The 18,229-nt window shown below is 42.0% G+C and overlaps 1 protein-coding gene across 1 annotated transcript in view; it reads left to right on the top strand.

Moving 5' to 3' along the window:
• The first annotated feature begins 509 nt into the window (after positions 1-509).
• LOC116321452 (dynein assembly factor 5, axonemal) overlaps positions 510-18,229 on the top strand; it is a 28,147-nt gene continuing 10,427 nt past the window's right edge. The window contains exons 1-9 of the mRNA XM_031741307.2: positions 510-1,054; positions 1,738-1,922; positions 2,061-2,185; positions 3,587-3,705; positions 5,142-5,374; positions 5,724-5,948; positions 9,450-9,593; positions 10,996-11,164; positions 16,674-16,821. Coding sequence (XP_031597167.1) covers positions 517-1,054; positions 1,738-1,922; positions 2,061-2,185; positions 3,587-3,705; positions 5,142-5,374; positions 5,724-5,948; positions 9,450-9,593; positions 10,996-11,164; positions 16,674-16,821 — 1,886 coding nt within the window. The 5' untranslated portion in view covers positions 510-516. The remainder of the gene's footprint in view (positions 1,055-1,737; positions 1,923-2,060; positions 2,186-3,586; positions 3,706-5,141; positions 5,375-5,723; positions 5,949-9,449; positions 9,594-10,995; positions 11,165-16,673; positions 16,822-18,229) is intronic.

Below are 18,229 nucleotides of genomic sequence, written 5' to 3'. Positions count from 1 at the left end.
CTGCATGGATTAGAGAAAATCCTAAATAAATGTATACTGTATTGTATTCCAACACTGAAAAACAAACAGTTCAAAAACGTCATTAAAATCTCCAAATAGCCATGAGATTTATGGCCATGATGAGTGTCTGACCACAACTGTAAGTTTAATTGTAAGCCAAACCTGGCTAATTAACAGAATATACAGTTTGTATAGCTGGGAGACATCAAATAAAATCATAGTGTATGTCATTTTCATTCTGTTTTGGCAATTTGGTGAACTTTTAATTGGGGGGGGGGGGTAGCGTTTTTTTATTCTGTTGATTTATATTTTTTAGTTCTTTAATTTGTGTTTGTATTGGAAAATCTCTTCTGTCTGCTGTAATAATGTATGGAAACATCTGAATAGTCCTAGATGCCACCATTAAAGTCTTGTGTTTGCGAATGTAAATAAAGTTTCATATTTTTGAATCTGAAACTATCGTAAAGCAGTCGTTTGTTTGTCGTGCGAATGCCGGTTGCCATAACGACAGCCAAGATGGCGGCGATGGCGACTGGAGACGAGCATGCTTCCTCTGAAGTTTTGAGAGGACTCGCCCGACATTTAAATTGTCTGAACGAAGACAACAAGGCGACAAGAAAAAGAGCTCTGGAGGCGATCAAGAAGGAGACGGTTGATAAAGGACTGTCCAGCAGCGCCTTACAGGAAGTCTTTTCTTCCCTCCTCAAGCCTCTCCTTAAATGCCTGTCAGACCCAATGGAAAGATGCAGAGAAACTACTATAGCGGTTTTAACAGAGTTTATCCGATGTGTCCCGAAGCCGGAGGAATCGCTGCCTTATCTCATGCCCTGCTTGGCTCAGCGATTTGGGGAGAAGGAGATCCTGGAGCCAGCGGAGGAACTTCGCCTGTCGGCCGTGGAAATGCTGACTCTAATAGTGGAAGTGTGTGGGAAGAATTTAGCACCCTATCTGAGCGAAGTGATCAACATACTGCAGAGAACCATCGTAGACCCTTTCCCCGATGTTAAACGTGAAAGCTGCAAGTGCACCGTGAACTTTGCGAAGTGTGTGCCAGGTTGGTAAATGGGTTTTGTTGTGGCTGTGGAGAAAGCTGGTTACCATGGTTTCGAAGCACACAGACATGTTTGGGGCCCAACAGCTCTCTTTCCTGTACTGCGCAAGTGCCTCCGCAGTTATATTAAATGGCAAGAGTGACGTTTTTGTGCTGGGAAACTAGAGCAGTCAGTAGTTGCTTGTTTTGCCTGAACAGATCTCGTAGGCACACTGACGTGTTTCACATCATCAAATGAATGTTCATATTAGACAAAGAATACCCGAGTAAATACACAATGCTGTTTGTAAATAATGATTTCATTTATTAAGGGGAAAACAATTTAAACTTACCTGGCCCTGTGAGAAAAAGGAATTGCCTGCTTCTTGTTAAATCATTAATTAGCTGTGATTAAGCTCAATTTTCTACCTAAATTACTTGATAAATGAAATTATCATTTTAAAATGCACTTTCTATTTATTCAGGTTACCTTTGTCTAATATTAAAATTTGTTTGATGATCTGAAACATGCAAGTTTGACAAGTGTCCAAAAAAGAGGAAATAAATCTGGATTAGGGCAAATTCTTCTCACAGCACTGTACTTGGTCTGATAATGTATCATAAGTTGTGTATTATATCACTGCATGATCCAGCTTTCAGTTAGACAGTTGAATGGACTGCAATCATTTTCTCTTCTGTCTCTTCAGAGCACTTTCACATGCAAGCTGAGAGTCTCATTAAGCCCCTCATGTTGACGATTGCTCATCAGCACACTCGGGTACGGGTTTCTGTCATTGAAGCCACTGGGGCGGTCATTCAGCATGGAAGTGGGAAAAAAGTGGATGACGTGCTCTCTCACCTGGCACAGAGACTGTTTGACGACTCACCACAGGTTCAGTTTTTTGGGGAAAAAAACTTCCAGGAATAACATGACCATGGATTCAAGTTTTTGTTCTAAAACTCAAAACTATTTTGTCTGTTTAGAAGATCCTGAATTCTGCCCCCACTATCATTCTCTCTTTTGATCCAGGTGAGAAAAGCTGTGACTGCAGTCGTCGGTGATTGGCTGTTGCACTTCAGAGACAGATATTCTTATTTTCACAAACTCATCCCTCTCCTGCTCAGCACCATCAATGATGAGATCCCAGAAATAAGGTTAAAATCCACAGTTTTATTCTGTAGTGTAATTTCCTGTTTAGAAACTACGTGACACAATTTCTGTACACAAACACAGCAGCTTTTAATTCAAACAGGATGTTGAAGTGCATGTTTTCAACTTTAATTCAAGGCTTTTTAAGGGTTTAAGAATTACAGTCATTTTTATACATATTCTCCTATTTCCAATTTGATAAACTAACCAAATTTTATATTTAAGAATTGTTTGTAATATGTGAGTAAAAAACTTTTGGGGTCACTGACTGTACACACCAAATGCTTTGTGTCTTCCCTTGAGATATATTGTCAGACCTTTACTGCAGCTATGTTCAGTTGCTGCTTGTTTGTGGGTCTCTGCATTCATTTCTGTATTTAATAACTGAAAAAGCATGCTCTGTTGGGTTGAGATCATGTGACCTGACTTGGTCATTGAAGAACATCCCATTTCTTTGTAGTGAGAAACTCTTAGGTTACTTTGCAGTTTGCTTTGTTTCATCATCCATTCGCACTGCAAAGCACTGTTTGATCAGTCTCTGAGCTGAGAGCGTAGCTCTGTACACTGTAAAATACACTCTGCTACTTCTATCAGCAGTCACATGATCACTAAACACTAGTAGTCATACATGCCCATTCCACAACGCTACCTCCACTTTGTTTGACAGATTATGTGGTGTGCTTTGAATTATGTTTCTCTCCTCCTCCATACTTATCTCTTCCCATCATTCCAGTAAAAGTTAATCTGGGTTTCATGTGTCCAAATAATTTTTTTCTCAGAACTGTGTGGGCCTGTTTAGATGTTTGTGGAAAAGGCTAATGTGGGCTTCATGCTCTTGGAACCTTAACAAGGATACACTTTTCTCCTCACCTTTTTGTGTTAGATGTTTTCTTAGCCAGTGAAAGAATTCTGCCATGGTGCGCTTTAGTTGACTTCTATGGCCTTTCAGCTGAACAATGTCAGTGTCAGTTCTGAAGTGTTTCCCAGCTTGCTGATAATATTTATTTTGGTGTTTCAGCCTAATGATGAACCCCCTTCACTTGCACAAACATCATTTATTCCTCATATTTAGAGTTTTAGTGTACAGCTACCAAATGCAGGTTCAACTCCAGAGCTTTTTTTCTGCTTGTCATGAAATAATGACATCTAGCCATGAAACTGCCCATCAGCCAGTTGTCCAATTACTCCTGATCATCTGAAAATGAGGGAGTGTGTGTGTATAAAAATGGCTGTAATTCCTAAACAGGTTATGCAGTACTGTTTTTACATTCTTTCATTTACATATTTCAGTTACATATAAACTGTCTGATTGTGGCTATATGAAATATAGTGCAAACAATGACCATACTATTATTTCTCATTTAGGATGAATAAGAAATAATATTTCTTCCCGTTTCCTCTTTCAGACTTCTAGCTGTTGATCTGTGGAAGCAGGTAGGCGCGCAGTGGGAGAAGGAGAATGAAGATGACATCAAGGACAAAATGGACTTCCTTCTCACTCCACCTCCACATTACCCATCAGAAGGTCTGACAAAGCTGCTGTTTCTTCCCTATGCTACAGTTTTTAAGGAGTGTGGTCATCCAGTTGGGTATTTTGGTAAATAATGGAAAGAGTCCAAGCTAGAGTGAATGGTGAACTTTGACATTGACATTTTTCTCCATCTCAGTAGTTCTAAAAGCTGTTGTTGTTTGTGATCTAGGGATCTTAGTAAACAAGACAAGAATAAGCTGTGGAGTGGGTGGCATCGGTGCAATGCATCAACCTCGACTCCGCGTAGGTGGTGAGGCAAGGGATTAGAAAGCTTTCTATATATGGGGGTTTTACTTTCTTGTCTAGACTCAGAGTTCTTAAAGCAGCTGCATGTCAGTGTAAAGCTAAATGTAATAGCTGCACCCTACTACACTAAATCGTGTCTCTTTATTACAGCTGTTCATAGTTATAATGTACAGTAAGAAGAAATGATGCAGTCTATGACAGCTTTGTTGTCAGGGCAGGTACTGGCTTGGAAAGATTAGTGTTTGCCTCGGGCCTGGTAGCAATATGAACCTGAAACATGGCCACAATAGTTGGCCTGCAGTTTGCCTAGAGGGCCAGGACAAATATGTGCACAGCACGGTTGCACAAGTCTGCATTTTTAAAAAAAGCTCCTGTACACGTCCCACTGCTCCACATGTGACAGTAGGAATGAATACTGGTTCTGCCTGGCGACAGGAAAGGAAGAGACTCTTTCTCTCTTTCCTTCTTTCCCTTTTTGTCTTGAGATCATAAATCTGCCGGGCCTCCCAGTGTGAAGAGGTCACTGTCAAACAGTGAGAGACAACCAGAAAGGGCCTTGTTTGGTCTTGTCCTGTTGTGTTTCTCTGATTTATCTCTGGCTTCCTTTAGTCCTCCCTTCCTCTCTCATTAGTGTGCCTATAGGAGAAGGGCAATAAGGCGGCAGGTTAGTGAAAAGAAAGACAAGCAAAAGTGAAATGTAGAAGGCTATATGGAAAAGTGTTAACTCTTGCTCTGACAAGCCCCTTTTGGCCGAATCTCAGTCAAAAAAAGTGTTTTTTGGGGGAGGTTTCTAGAGAATGTAGAGCCCACTCAGCACACTTTTGAAAATATGTGAATCAGTGGCATTTCTTGTGCTGTAAATGCTCTTTTTAAGGATTCATATAGTTCATAACAATATGTGTAACACAATGATTTCACACGTAGACTACACATAAATTAATTATGAAATGTATCCGAACAGAAAATGTGATATTTGAGATACTTTTGATCACAACCTAGCATCCTGGAGAGTGTTCAGTAAAATGTGTAAAGCAAATCTTTCTCTATTATCTGCTATTTTCTGTTGGAAGTCTCCATCTTAATGCTAAATGAATGAGACGGAGTACACGAGTTTTTCCAAAGAAAATACAGACTACAAACAGTGGCAGAGTATGCTTAGGTGAATGTTTCAATTTCTCTTGCAGTGGAGCGTCCAGGGTTGGGCTGCAGAGAGCTGGTTGTGAGAAATCTGGGGAAGCTGGTACTGGCTATCACACACGATGTGACCGATTGGCTGGTGCCAACGCGGGTTAAGACCTCTCAGCTTCTCTCAGTGCTGCTGCTCCACGCCGAGGACCACTGCATCCAGCACCTGCCAGCTCTATTGGCCACCCTCTATCGGGCCTGCACAGATAGCGAGAGGGACGTAGTCAACAATGTGAGTAACCAGAGAAGTGGAGCAGATTATACATCACGTTGTTTTTAAAAGATTTTTTTGTTTGATTGTTTTAAATGTGGAATTCAGTAAATTTCACATCTGCACATACTGTAAAGTAGCACTGTTTCTGTTGAGTCAGCAGTTATTCTTCATGTCAGTCTAAACATGCTTCTATATTTAAACTGGGCCAATCAGGGCTCAAGGACTTGGGATGCACCTGTTTGCATGTGAGGATTAGGCTGATCTTTGATGTGTGGAAAATTGAAAGAATGACTTCCTCTCCTCATCATCCTTGACACTCCCTCAGGTCTCTGCTCTTGACTCTCTTCCTCTCTGTTTCCACCTTCAGTGTCTGGCAGCTGCTAAACTGATAGGGACCTTTGTCCCTCCACCTGTTTTCCTCAAACTGCTGCTGGATCACGTGGCAAGCCCACACTCTTCCTCCCACCCTTGGGCCCCCCTCATGGTGCTGGCTGCCGTGCTCAGAGGATGCTCCAGGCCCCTCCTTAAACCACACATCCAGCAGGTCGCCAACGCTCTGGCCCAGCCCGATGTGTGCCAGGGATATCAACAGGTCAGCAGAGGGAAGCTCGGGTTTCGTTGTGGTTGGCCTGTTTTGAACTCATTTACCTGAGTATGAGTGTTCTTCCAGTAATGCCATGTACCTCCTGCTCGCCCACTACAAACACATCCTCTTACTGTTTTTTAGCTTATTTCCAGTATGAAGTTTACTGGTAAGGGAGGAACACATTGAAAAAGTTAAAACATTAAAATCACACTTGTTTTGATGACAGCTTACCGTCCCTCACAGGAAGCCATGTTTTGATTTTCCCCATCCCAGCTAGTCTGTGTGCACCAGCTGTTTCTCTTAAAGTCATGTTAGATGATCTTGGCAGTGTCATAAAGGGTCATTTTCTGCTTTCTCTGTGTACCTTAGCACTCTTATTATTGGCAGTGACTTTGCAGCAATCGTCTACTGTATATATTTCTGCTGTAATTTGTCCGTTATGGAAATAAGTTTGATGATAAGGTGAGAGTCTTCAAGACTTTTCAATAGCTCTACTGTATGGGGTGAGTTCAGGAGGTTCACTGTGGAGGAATTCTCCAAAATGCCAAGTCTGTTAAGGTGACACTCAGGGCCACATGGTGTTTTTCAAATCTAGCATTGCACGTCTTTGATGGCACCGCCTCTGCTCAATCGCAACTATGAACTGTGACTGAAATACATTTGGGCTTTCTTTGTAAATAAGAGGAAAATTCCTATCGTGTGCGGAGCAGACATTTCCATGCTTCTTTTCCTCTAGTGCCAAATATGTTTCCCTTTCACAATAACAGTTGTCTGCCAGATAACTGCACGACGGGCCTACCTATACCCATGACCCCATCCCTTCTTGTAGTGCCCTGCAAGAGTTTCCTCCTTGAGATAATAATAACAAAAATCCACTAATTCATGTGACCCCAGGATGACTGCTGTGACCCCTCTGAGCAGGCAAGGCAACGCAAAGGCTTTGGTTTTTTTGTTTTTGTTTTTTTAATAGCCAGGCGAGCTCCTAGCGCCAGACTGCGGTTCAGCCATGCCATTCAAGGAATCCCTGAAATTTCAAAGCCTGACTGGTCAAGGCTGGTGATAAATGAATACGGAAACTGACCTCCTTCTGTCCTCCCTCGTTGCTGTCTGGTGGGGTCAACCAGAAAAAGAATTAACCGGATGGGACAGTCACATGCTGTCGCACAGATGCAGGGAGACCTCTGCTTCCTCTCTGTCTGTCTCTCCATCTATCTTACTCTGTCATTCTCCTCCTCTGTTTCTGAGGGCAAAGCACAGAGCACTGCTCAGGGGAGGTGGCAGAGACAAAGCACCTGCAACATTCTTTGACAACAGGCAGAGTTCATAGCATGGAGATGGGCCAGATCTCCGTGTAGCTGTAAATAACACCACTGGAGACAGGACCACCTGCATTCAGCATGCCGGTGAGCTCTCTCTGCAGTAAAATGCTGACTCTGAATACCTTTAGATTGACCTGCTTTTGATTATTAATGGATAAAAGTTTGTTCAGCTGCAGGCACAATGGCAGCATAGAAAGTAAGCCACACTCAGTACCTTATTTTATTCTTAATTTTTTATAAATATAGACATTTAAAGGTCTTTAAAATAGTGCACTCTTCAGAGAGTTATGTAGCACCTGAACAAGAGGCAGAGAAAAAGGAGAAGGTGAAGTCTGACTTGAACACAATGAAGCCTGTTAAGAAATTAAAGATAAATAAACTTCAGAGTGAGCGTAGGCAGACTTGAAGGCCCTGTAAGGAGCTGATATATGATGCTTCTGCACGACATAACCTCACAGGCTCTTTCAGCTGTGTTTTCTTTTCTTTATTTTGAGAAAGAGGGGGTGGGACGACTCACAAAAATAAATGACAGATGCTTCGTGGAAAAACAAAAAAACTTTTGGTTATAAATTGAAGATGATTTCAGGAGCTTGAGCGGACATGAAAGAGGGTGGTTAAAGAAGCCACCGTGTTCAGATGTGAAATTTATGTTTTCTTATGACTCCCACATGGCCTCAGTGGATCATATCATACACACCTTTCACAGCTGTGGTGTCCCTGTGTTTTAGGCTGCCATGGTGATAGAGACATCAGCACATCTGCAGGGCTGGTGTGGATTGGTAAAGATAGTTAGAGCTGGAAGAGCTCTGTGAGTTTCACAGCCAGGCTTTAGAAGAAAGGTCTTTTCATCTTGTCTGCACACGGAGAAGCTTCACAATGTCGCAACATCAACTGTTCTGCTGAATAAGCAAGCGTACTTTCATACATTAGCGAGTCTCCTGTGTGCATGCACCTTGTCACCAGCGACAGCTGGATACCGCTCACTGCTCAACTGAAGAGCAGACAAAGACTGCAAAAAAGGCAACTTTCAGCTCACTGCAAAGGGTCGACATTGCATCTACTCCCAGTGTTTGTTTTTCTGTTGCTATAGTAATGTCGGTAGCTGTTGGTGGAGTGGAGGGGTTCCCCATTGGATAGAAATTCCAGGTCGTAGTTTAGCTTCTTATAGAGGAGTATCGTAAGTGATGCATCCAGCGGTGGACAGATGCACGTACGCGAGGTGACGAGGGCCTCTGGAACTTGCCCAGGCCAATAAAACCAGGTGTATCTCGACCTGCTCCAGGTGTCCACCTAGTCATTACACCGCACCACTTTTTCCGCTCCCTCACTCTCTGCCAGCCCTAATCGTTGTTTTCTGCGAATGTTTAATATGCGGCATCTGAATGTGTGTGCCGCGTTAATTCCAGTACTGCTTCCCTGGTGCCCCTGCTGTGTGTATGTCCCAGTGAAAAGCTCAGTCATAAGAAGGGATCCCCCCCACCCTGGTCAATGACACGAAAAATGCATTCCAAGACCAGTGCGTGGTGCAGCAGGCGAGTTGTGTTTAAGTGTTTGCTCTAGTCTATTTTTGCATTGCTATATGACTTTGCTGTAACCCCTGATTGCTTGGAAATTAATCCCAGGATTCAAATTTGGGAAAAGAGAGTGCGCCACCTAGTGCTAGTCAGCCAACTACCACCAAAACCATTTCAAAACCCAACTGGTCTTCCAGCAGACCAAAGCAAACACCTGGAGGGCACTCTTCCTCTTAACAACTCATACAAAATCACACACTCTCAATCACACTTACACCTTCCACCCCTCACTCTCCTTCTAACTCTACCCCCTTGACACCCTAATGACAGGCTGTGTGAAAACAGGGGGGAAAAAAGGCCACAGTCCCAGTGATGGCATGGAAATTAGTCTGACCTGCAGGTCTTTGTCTAAACATGAGCTCACCACAACACTGCCTGACAAGTGTCAGCAATCGCACACACACTCGTGTGTTTTCAGATGAGGGGAAAAAAGTTCTCACTCTGTGTTACTGTGTATCTTGTTCATCTGTTATTACTGGTAGGAAACATGAGACAGGCAGCCATTTAGTTGTTCCAGAATGATGTCACCTGGTTAAAAAAGCGGCATTGCCTCTTAGAATTCACAAAGAAAAGACAGTCTTAATAATAATGCATTCCTACCACGCCTCTCACAGGTTATGTACTTGGAGCAGTTGCTGGCGTGTGTGGATGTGCTGCTGCATCAGTGTGAGTCAGACTGCAGCTCAGTGAGCCTGCAGCTGCTCCAAGTGCTCATCACTGTCCAGAGCTTCTCCACTGAGCCACAGCTGAGCGAAAAGGTGAGAAAACATCCACATCATGAAGTCACAGGTCCAGAGCCATCCTTCTTGCAGCTCTCGTCTACATTTTGCTCTGAAATTGCACAATTTTCCCCTTCACTTGTTGTTTTTCCCCTTTAATTTTTTTTACTAGAAAGGTAAGCAGGTTTTATGACACAAGAGCTATTCGAGGAATGTAAGCATTTACATGGGCTCAAACTGTATAATTACCCACTTAGCCACGGGAGCTGAAATTGCACCTTTGGAGTGGAACTTTAAATCCAGTCTTTGTGGAAAGGAGGCGGGGGAAAGGTGGAGAATGAAAGAAACGAACAGAAATAGGGGTGGATGAGTTGTGTTGCACTTGTGACACAGGTTTGTGTCATAAGCGAAGCCCCATTTAGTTCCATAAAGCCTCCTCAGGTGAAAAAAAAGCCATCTCATGTCCAGGTAATAAATGACCTCTCATCTTGTGGTCAGCCTCCACATGCCAAGCACAAACAGGACCAGTGACAAGTGAAGCCAGTGGCATCTGAGGTCAACATGTCATCTAACTTCTTGTCGCCAATCGTAGGCTAATGATAGGGAGAGGAGCGGGAAGGAACTGGCACAGATGCTGACCAGACACCACACGGGCCACCAGTGTGACTGTGTGTTTATGTCTGTCTGCATCAGTGTGTATGTTCACACAGGGAGCAGTGAGTAGAGAAGAGATGGGAAGGAATGGATTAAGAAAGAGGAATGGTGAGAATGGCCTTGGGCATTCCCGGACCCAGAGGAAAAGAAGAACTTGTTTTCCCAGAAAAGGGGCATGTCTTTCCCATCAGCGGACAGCTCAGGGTTGTCTGGCTCTCTTCTGAAAGAGCCAATTTGTGACTCAAACAATGTATCTGTCCCCGTCCATCCCTAAGGGACTACAACGGGAATTATTAAGCGCCCCATAGGTCTGTTTCCCTGCCATAAGATGTCAGCTAAGTATTTACTATCCCTTTTTTTTTTCTTTCATTCTTTCCCTTTCCTCTTAGCTCAGCTTTATTGATGTGTGTGTGCATGTACTGGCGGTTCCTGTGCCTTTGTGACATCCTGTGTATCTAGGTTTTAGTTTCTGAGTGGTTGTCTGTGTGAGACCCTGTCATGTCTGCTGTGTTATTCTTCCCATGGCTTCACACGATGCTTTTGTGTCTCATCCGAATTCCTGAAATTATTGGAAACCAGTAGCTGTTCAGCTGAAATAATTCTCTTATCACTTTGTCTCATCTTTGCTAAGCCTTACTCCCGCTCAGAGTTCTGCTTTTTTTGTTTGTTTGTTGTTTGATTTTTTTTTTATTTTTTTTTTTATAGACACTTCATGATTTCAAGTAAACCTTGCAGTCTAAACTTATGTTGACATAATTTTGCTCCACCTACCCCCTCTTTCCTTCAGGCGTTGGAGAGTGTGGAGTTCTTGTGTAGGGTGCAGGGCTTGGACTCGGTGATGGAGCTCTATAGACAACATATGGGCCAGCTGCTGGACTGGCTGTCTGCCTCTGTCAACACCTGGTCCAGTTACTCCCCAGAGAGACTTCAGCTGCATATCGTAGTCACACAATCAGGTGAGAGCTGAAGCTTGTATGTGCGCAAGATGTAGCCACTTTATACTGCAGGTGCTGAAGTTTTTGCATGTATAGACTCTACTGTGGTAAAAGTGGAAAAAAAATGCAGTAAGGTTTTTAAGACATCGGCACTTCGAATTGCCACATGAAGAAAATCACTACATCCATCAGTTTGAGCAGGTTCACGTCCACCTCATGTGGTAGTAATTTTTCAGCTTGTTCAGACACGATATACTACATCATATTTTAAGAATCAAGTTATTTGTCCTTCACATACATCTAGTCCATATTGAAGGCAGCGCATACACTTTACTGCACAAATAGTTGGAATAGCTTTGGGTTTTTTGGGGTTTTGTTTGTATTGTTGTCTTTGTCCCGCTTGCACAGAAGGAGGAGGAATCATGAAAACACATCCTACCAGCTCTCATTGGTTCTTGCTGATGTTTGCTCATAGTCCCACACTCCTCCTGAGAGAAGCTGGAGAGGTCCTAATCTCAGCAGTCAGAGCTGATGTCAGCGCTGTCGGCACAATCCATGTCGATAGTCAAATGTTAAGGATAAAAAAATTATGCTAGTTAATACCTGACAGTTCCCAAGGCAGCGCTTACTTTGTCACTGTCTAAGATCAATCCCTGGAAGTGACTGTCCACACAGGAGAGAATTTGGCTGCCTGACTTTTGTACGTCTCTGTCTTCCCCTCTGTTTGTAAAGCAGTTAGAGTGTGTGTATGTGGGTGACACAGAGGGTTAAAAGCTGTGACCCTCGGTTTGGTTCTGAGACTTCTCTTTGCGTCCCTTTATCCCATAAAACCCTCTATCATCACCACCTCCCTGCACCACGCTTTTATCTCCATCTCACTACTCCCTTTCTAATTGACTGGGCAGCTGGGTACCCCCCCTCATAATCCTCTCTCTCCCCCTCTCTCTCACACACACACACACACACTCACACACATGCTCTCTCTCTTTTACTCTTTCACAGACTCTCACACACTTACTGACCAGTCCACTCTAAGTCCAGTGATCCCTGTGCAGGTCACTACATCAAACAGCAGCAAAGCTGCCTGTTCTTGACCTTCTCCTGGATCAAGGACACTTTGAAGCTCAGTGTTTGTGTGTCCATGTGCGTGTCTGTTTAAAGGTGTGTGTGTGTGTGTGTGTTTTGTTTTCATATTGAATAATGCTTTAATCTTTAGATGATCCTTAAAAAAACTGACTCTTTTTACCATAAGGCCACAAAATGCCACTTTCCCAAAAACTGCTGTAGAAATATTATAGAATAATATTTTCTTTCTACTTTAAATGACTCAGTCTTCTAAAAATACTTCAGCCTGAAATGTATAAAAGATTATTAATCATTCTTTTTTTAACCCTTTAAAGGCCATTATGTTTGGACAGCTCCACTCTTTTTTTTATTGAAAAAACAAAACAAAAAACTAATAAATACTAATAAAATAAACTACATTTCAAGAATTATATTATCATTCTATTCATTTATTTTCATGCATTTTTATTTTTTGTACAGAGTCAGATTTTTTTTAACTCATCCTAATGAAAATATTGCCACCTCTTCACAAACAAACAGCTGTAAAAGTATTATATAGTAATATTTTTTCCACTTTAAATGACGCAGTCTTTTAAAACTGCAAGTATTAATTATAGTTTTTGGATTAACCCTTTAAAGAAGAGGGACTCCAGCTGAGGTGAAGCAGAGGCTGCTGGACAGACTGATCTTTGCATGTAAGCGTTCCACGTGGTGCCGCCAGCTCTTCTCTTTCTGTCTGTGCAAAGGTCACACTGCCCTTACATTTGCTGATGAAAGGGGCTTGGAGCAGCACCCTGCAGATTGGAACTGATTAATTTTTTTTTGACCTATAAACACCGTCAAAAATGAGCATCTCCACATAAGCCTGCAGTTCCTCCTTTCCGCATGGAAAACACATGAGTGTTTCCCATTCGGGGTTTCTTATGGCCACATTTTGCTGCAGGATTTCATCCATCAGCAGCAGTGCATAGCTGGTGGCAGGGTGTGTCAGTCTCGGGGTCAAACCTCTGGCCCCTGGGATGTAGCAGGGCATTGCAGTCTTTGTGGGAGACAAAATATGGGGATAACCAAAATATGGAGATGGAGAGGTCCATCCTGTTACTGCCATCTCCTTTCCACTCTCACCTTCAGATGAGTCAGAGTTGGAGTCCAGCTTCTCTGTTTCTACCTCTGAGGCCTCCTCCACGTCAGCCTCAGAGTCCTCAGAGGAGGATAAGGTGCCATCTTCACACTGATAGTGCACGATCATTTCCAGTGCCTCCGGTGTGCTCTAAAGTCTTCTCCAAAATGACTGCTCCTGCACTACTGTTCATACTTCTAACCATGGCTGCAGTGCAGCTGCATAAACTGCCTGAGCAAGAACCCAATATTCAACAAAGTCAATTTTTTGGGTTCTTGCTGCTGAGACATCTTTGAAGCTCTGAAAGGTTACTCATCATTTACTGGGGATATCTAATTGACATAATGCTTACCCTACTCCTAACTATCAAAAATGAATGCCTAACTCTAACCCTTAGCCAAAACCTATCATAACCTAATTGTAACCCTGACACTAAAACCACATTTTGAGTCTCAAAAATGCCTTCAAAGTCGTGGGGACAGGCATTTTGTCCCCATAAGGGCTGTTGGTCCCTACAAGTATAGTAATATTCCTTTTTTTTTTTTTTTTTTTTTTGTCCCCACAAAGATATGTAAGCTTGGTACACACACACACAAACAAACCATAATTTACCATCAATACCTGCACACATGTATGATTTCAGTAGCAAGGCATCCTTGAGGAAAACAGGAAAAAAAACGTGAAATTTTACTGCACTCTGCTTTGAATGGTAAAAAGTAGTAGCGCCACCTGGTGGGCAAATATAAAAATTTAAAATTGAAGGAGAGCGGTCCAAAATAAAATGTTAACATAAATGAATTTGTTAGTTGCTGTCAAGATAAATGTGGGAACAAAAAATTGAATTTTCAGTGGGGCATTTTTTTGGGGGAGCGGGGGGCCTGAGGATGAAATGTGAAGGTTTTTGCATAGCTTAACCATTTTAAGCTAATTTAAGGAACTGAGACAACAATTCTAAAATTAAAAAAAAAAAAAAAAAATTTTATTGTCTGGCAAATATGAGCTATGTTAATTCAACACAGCCAAAATAGCATGAAATAAAAAACAGAACTGAACAAAATGTTTTCCAGGGTTAAGCTTCGCTAGGTTTCATTCTTGCAGATGTTCTATTAACACATCCCAAGGACTTTGCTACGGGCAGCAAAACAGACAGTCATGTTATCGTTTTATCACTGTGTTTGATGTCCACATGATTCAGGAAAATTGGGTCCCTTTTGGACAATTGACGGTAGTTGATATGACAACTGAGAATTGGTCATTTTGCTGGCTCATCAGCTCTTCAAACACTCCATCTGTGTTTGTAAGAGACAGGAATAATTATTGCCTCCTCATATCCTCCTCAGTCTTTTGTTCTCCAGCTGGTGTCAGAATGTCTGCTTGTATGGCGCAATTACTCACAATCTCTCTCACTCCCATTCTCCCTTGTTAAAGGTTAAAATAGATGCTGACTGCTTTTTTTTAATTGTTTATAATTGAAATATTCTGTTTTTGCCTTGCCACATCGGTAGTCATTTTTAGCTACCTCTGCTTAAATAACACATTCTGTGATTCACAAATTCCCTTTGGATGGAAAAGGTCTGCCCCGCGATGTTTTCCCATATCTTTTTTTGTCGCTGGCTAGCATCCCCGGGCCATGTCAGGATTTCCTCCGTCTCCACTCGTGTCTGTATAAACAGGTCATGAACTCTGTTTGTCTGTCCAAACAGGGCATGGACACTTATCACTCATTACACACAGAGAGATCACTATATATAGCTGTGTAAACATGCTGCAAGACTGTAAGTGGATAAGCGTGCGTAGGCATGAATGTAACTGGGGATATTTGCGCGGTGAGTTTCTCATTTTCCTGTAAAAGACATTTGTATAAAAACAGTGGCGCACAAAGATCTTCTTACATCTCATTTCCTCTGACTCAGTGTTAATGTCTCACCAGTCCACGGTTTTTAATAACTCAACAATATGTCAGTGCCTTTTAAAAAACGTAAAAACAAAGCAAAAAAACAGGGGCTTTTTTTTTTTCTTTTTCTTTTTTGTCCTGACAAAGTGCTATTGAGAAAATTCACAAACGCAAATATCTTATGGAGGGATTTAGCATTTAGTAGTTGGGTAAAAATAAGACTGAAAAAATAAGACTTTCAAAGGACTGAATGAACTTCAGTCCTTTGAAAGAAGAATCCAGGTTTAAGCACTGCTGAAGTAGTGATAATGGTTATACTGGTAATGCGAGAATTGGGCTGAACAACAGTCTTTCTGGACACTGAAATTTCCATTGTGCATCTGTGTGTTATTTTTTTCTTTCCAAATGCAGAACGCGCAGTCAGCTGGTCTGAGGAAAGGTAGGAGAACACAGGAGATTTGTTTAAATATGGCAGCGCAAAGCAGCTTTTTTGTGTTCATCAGAGATCTGTTACTAGGGCGCCAGTTTAGCTCACAGGGTGAGCAGGTGGGCATAGGTTGCAAGGCAGCAGGTGGGGTTTGAGTTCGATCTGGTGACCTTTGATGCGTGTCTTCCCCTAACTCTCTGTCCCCACCTTTTTGTCCACTCTCCACTGTTGCACACATCTTATAAAGGCAGCTCTAAGATTACATCGGTCATCCGTCTGTCAGAGAGGTTGTGGCTGGTTGGTCTCTAGGCCTGTGTGAATGGAACTTTAGTTACTTTTTTATTAATACAAAGTTAAGAAAATCAGCAAAAGCAGAAAAATTATTAAAATGTGAAAATCGAGTTTGAATATTCTGCCCCTCCAAATCAGTACTTGAATTTTAAATGGCATACAAATGAACTTTTATTGTGTTTTGAAGCCCAAGCATGGGTGACGCTGCATTACACTACATTAATTTGTTTTTTAGCTTTATACTGTATACAAACCTTTTCAGTTTAAGGGTGCAGTGCCACTGTGCATGTCTATCCACAGAGTGTATCAAAGTTTGTATAATAAAGTGAGATACTGAAGTTCAGATGGGTACAGTCATGTTTTTCTCATCACTGGATTTAAAAAAAAACATTCAGTGCCTTTGGCTGTGGCTTTGAGGTGTTTTGAGGTCATATTGAAGTGCACCAATGAGCCTTTTTTTAATACTTACTGTCTCCACTGTCACAAATTCACCCAGTTCTTTTGCAAACATCTGCATTACAAAGGTAGCAGGTAGACCTGGAATAGCTTTGTCCTTGTCCTTGCATAAATAAATGGAGCCTATGGCATATGGTGGCCTAGTGGTTAAAATACAGGCCACACAAAGTCAGCATCTACAGCTTCATGCGACTCCTCTTTGTGCAAAAGTGTGTTTAGACCAGAAAAAGAAATGTTATTTGTAGTAATGCAACTTTGTCTGTGTGTGTTTTTAAAGGTCCAGTGATCGGCGAGTTTTTGAGCCATTTAATGCCTCTTCTCCATAACTGCCTGCAACCAAACAGAGACCCAGAGATGAGGATGAGCATCTTCACAATGCTTGCAAAGTTGCTGCTGGATGCAGACAAAACACTGGATTCTCAGGGGTGAGAGTGACACGCGTTCACACTACAGAACAGAACTCGGGAATGAGATGTTTCTGTCTGACGTTCATGAATATTTCACACTTAACTGCACGCTCATTTGCTGTTTCATCCTTTTCTCTGCATGAGGTTCAGACTTTAAATTTCCAACTAATCAGCTTTAGTTTACACTTTCTGGACTTTACATCACTGTGTTCATTCAAAACATGCTAACAAGGAACCATAATTAGGAATGCATGCACAAAATGAGGAATTGTATAAATTGTTGAGGATGCACAATGACAATTAGCTTTATTCACACCTATAAATACAGAGGTTACAGAGTGGTTTTTACATACAACAGGAAAACTTTTGAATCAACAGCCAATATTTTGGAGCTTTCAGTGTGGCCAGGATATTCGGAATATCAGATAATGTAAATTATCTAATAGTCCGAGGGCCAAGATTTCCAGTTTCACATCTTGGTCGTTGTTTGCTATTGAAAATAATTTTTACGTGGGTAAAACATCATTGCGTGAAATTGTACTCCTTCGTTTTCTCTCTACATGGACAGTTTTACTTGTATGCAACCAAGGCCTGGTCAAATGTGATTAGTCAGTACGACTCAAACTGCACGCAGACGAGAAATGTAAATCAGAACGCTTCCACTATGTTTACATCCAGAAATCTTCATGTGAAATAATAAGGACAAATGCAAAACGCCGTCCATCCATCTTTCCTTGCTCCCTCTACCGCTTATCTGGGCTAGGGTCCTTGGGACACCAATCTCAGTGGGTTGATACCAAATCGTTCCCAAGCCAGCCGGCAGATATAATCTCCCCAGTGAGTCATGGATCTTCCCTGGGGGCCTCCTCCTGGCAGGACATGCCTGAAATGGCTCTCCTAGGAGGCTCCAAATGCCATCAAAAAAATAAATAAGTGCATGAAAACAATAAAAAAAAGTCTAAAAGATTCTGCCAGAACCAGGGATTTAAAAGAATCTCTGAATCTGTAAAACATTTCTCCTCAGGCAGGTAATTCCAAAGCCACAAGGTCATAATTTCTGCTCCATTTCTGGGCACCAGGCCCAGACATACTTTAATTTTTTTTTTTTTTTTTTTTAAATAAAAAAGTCATAAAATCAATTGTAAAACAAACAGGATGGAGAGAAGCTAGGGTTATGTGATGCAGTCTGCTATCCTGAAATTATAAACCACATTCCTCACTCACCATACAGACTGCAGGGGAGTCCCATTTGAGTTCAGATGGTCTCACTGGGAGTATTAGATCAACTAACGCTGATTAATTAATCACTTCACAGCTTGCCTGAAGCAAACAGCGCATGCTGCCTGAATCTCTCGTCGCTAATTTGAATGGTTATTGACTGCTTAAGGAGATATGGGGGGTCTAGCAGGGATGTCTGACATCCACC

The sequence above is a fragment of the Oreochromis aureus genome, linkage group 4 (genome assembly GCF_013358895.1).
Source record: "Oreochromis aureus strain Israel breed Guangdong linkage group 4, ZZ_aureus, whole genome shotgun sequence".
NCBI lineage: Eukaryota > Metazoa > Chordata > Actinopteri > Cichliformes > Cichlidae > Oreochromis > Oreochromis aureus.
Note: the sequence above shows the minus strand (reverse complement) of the source record. Positions and strands in the feature narration are given on the sequence as shown.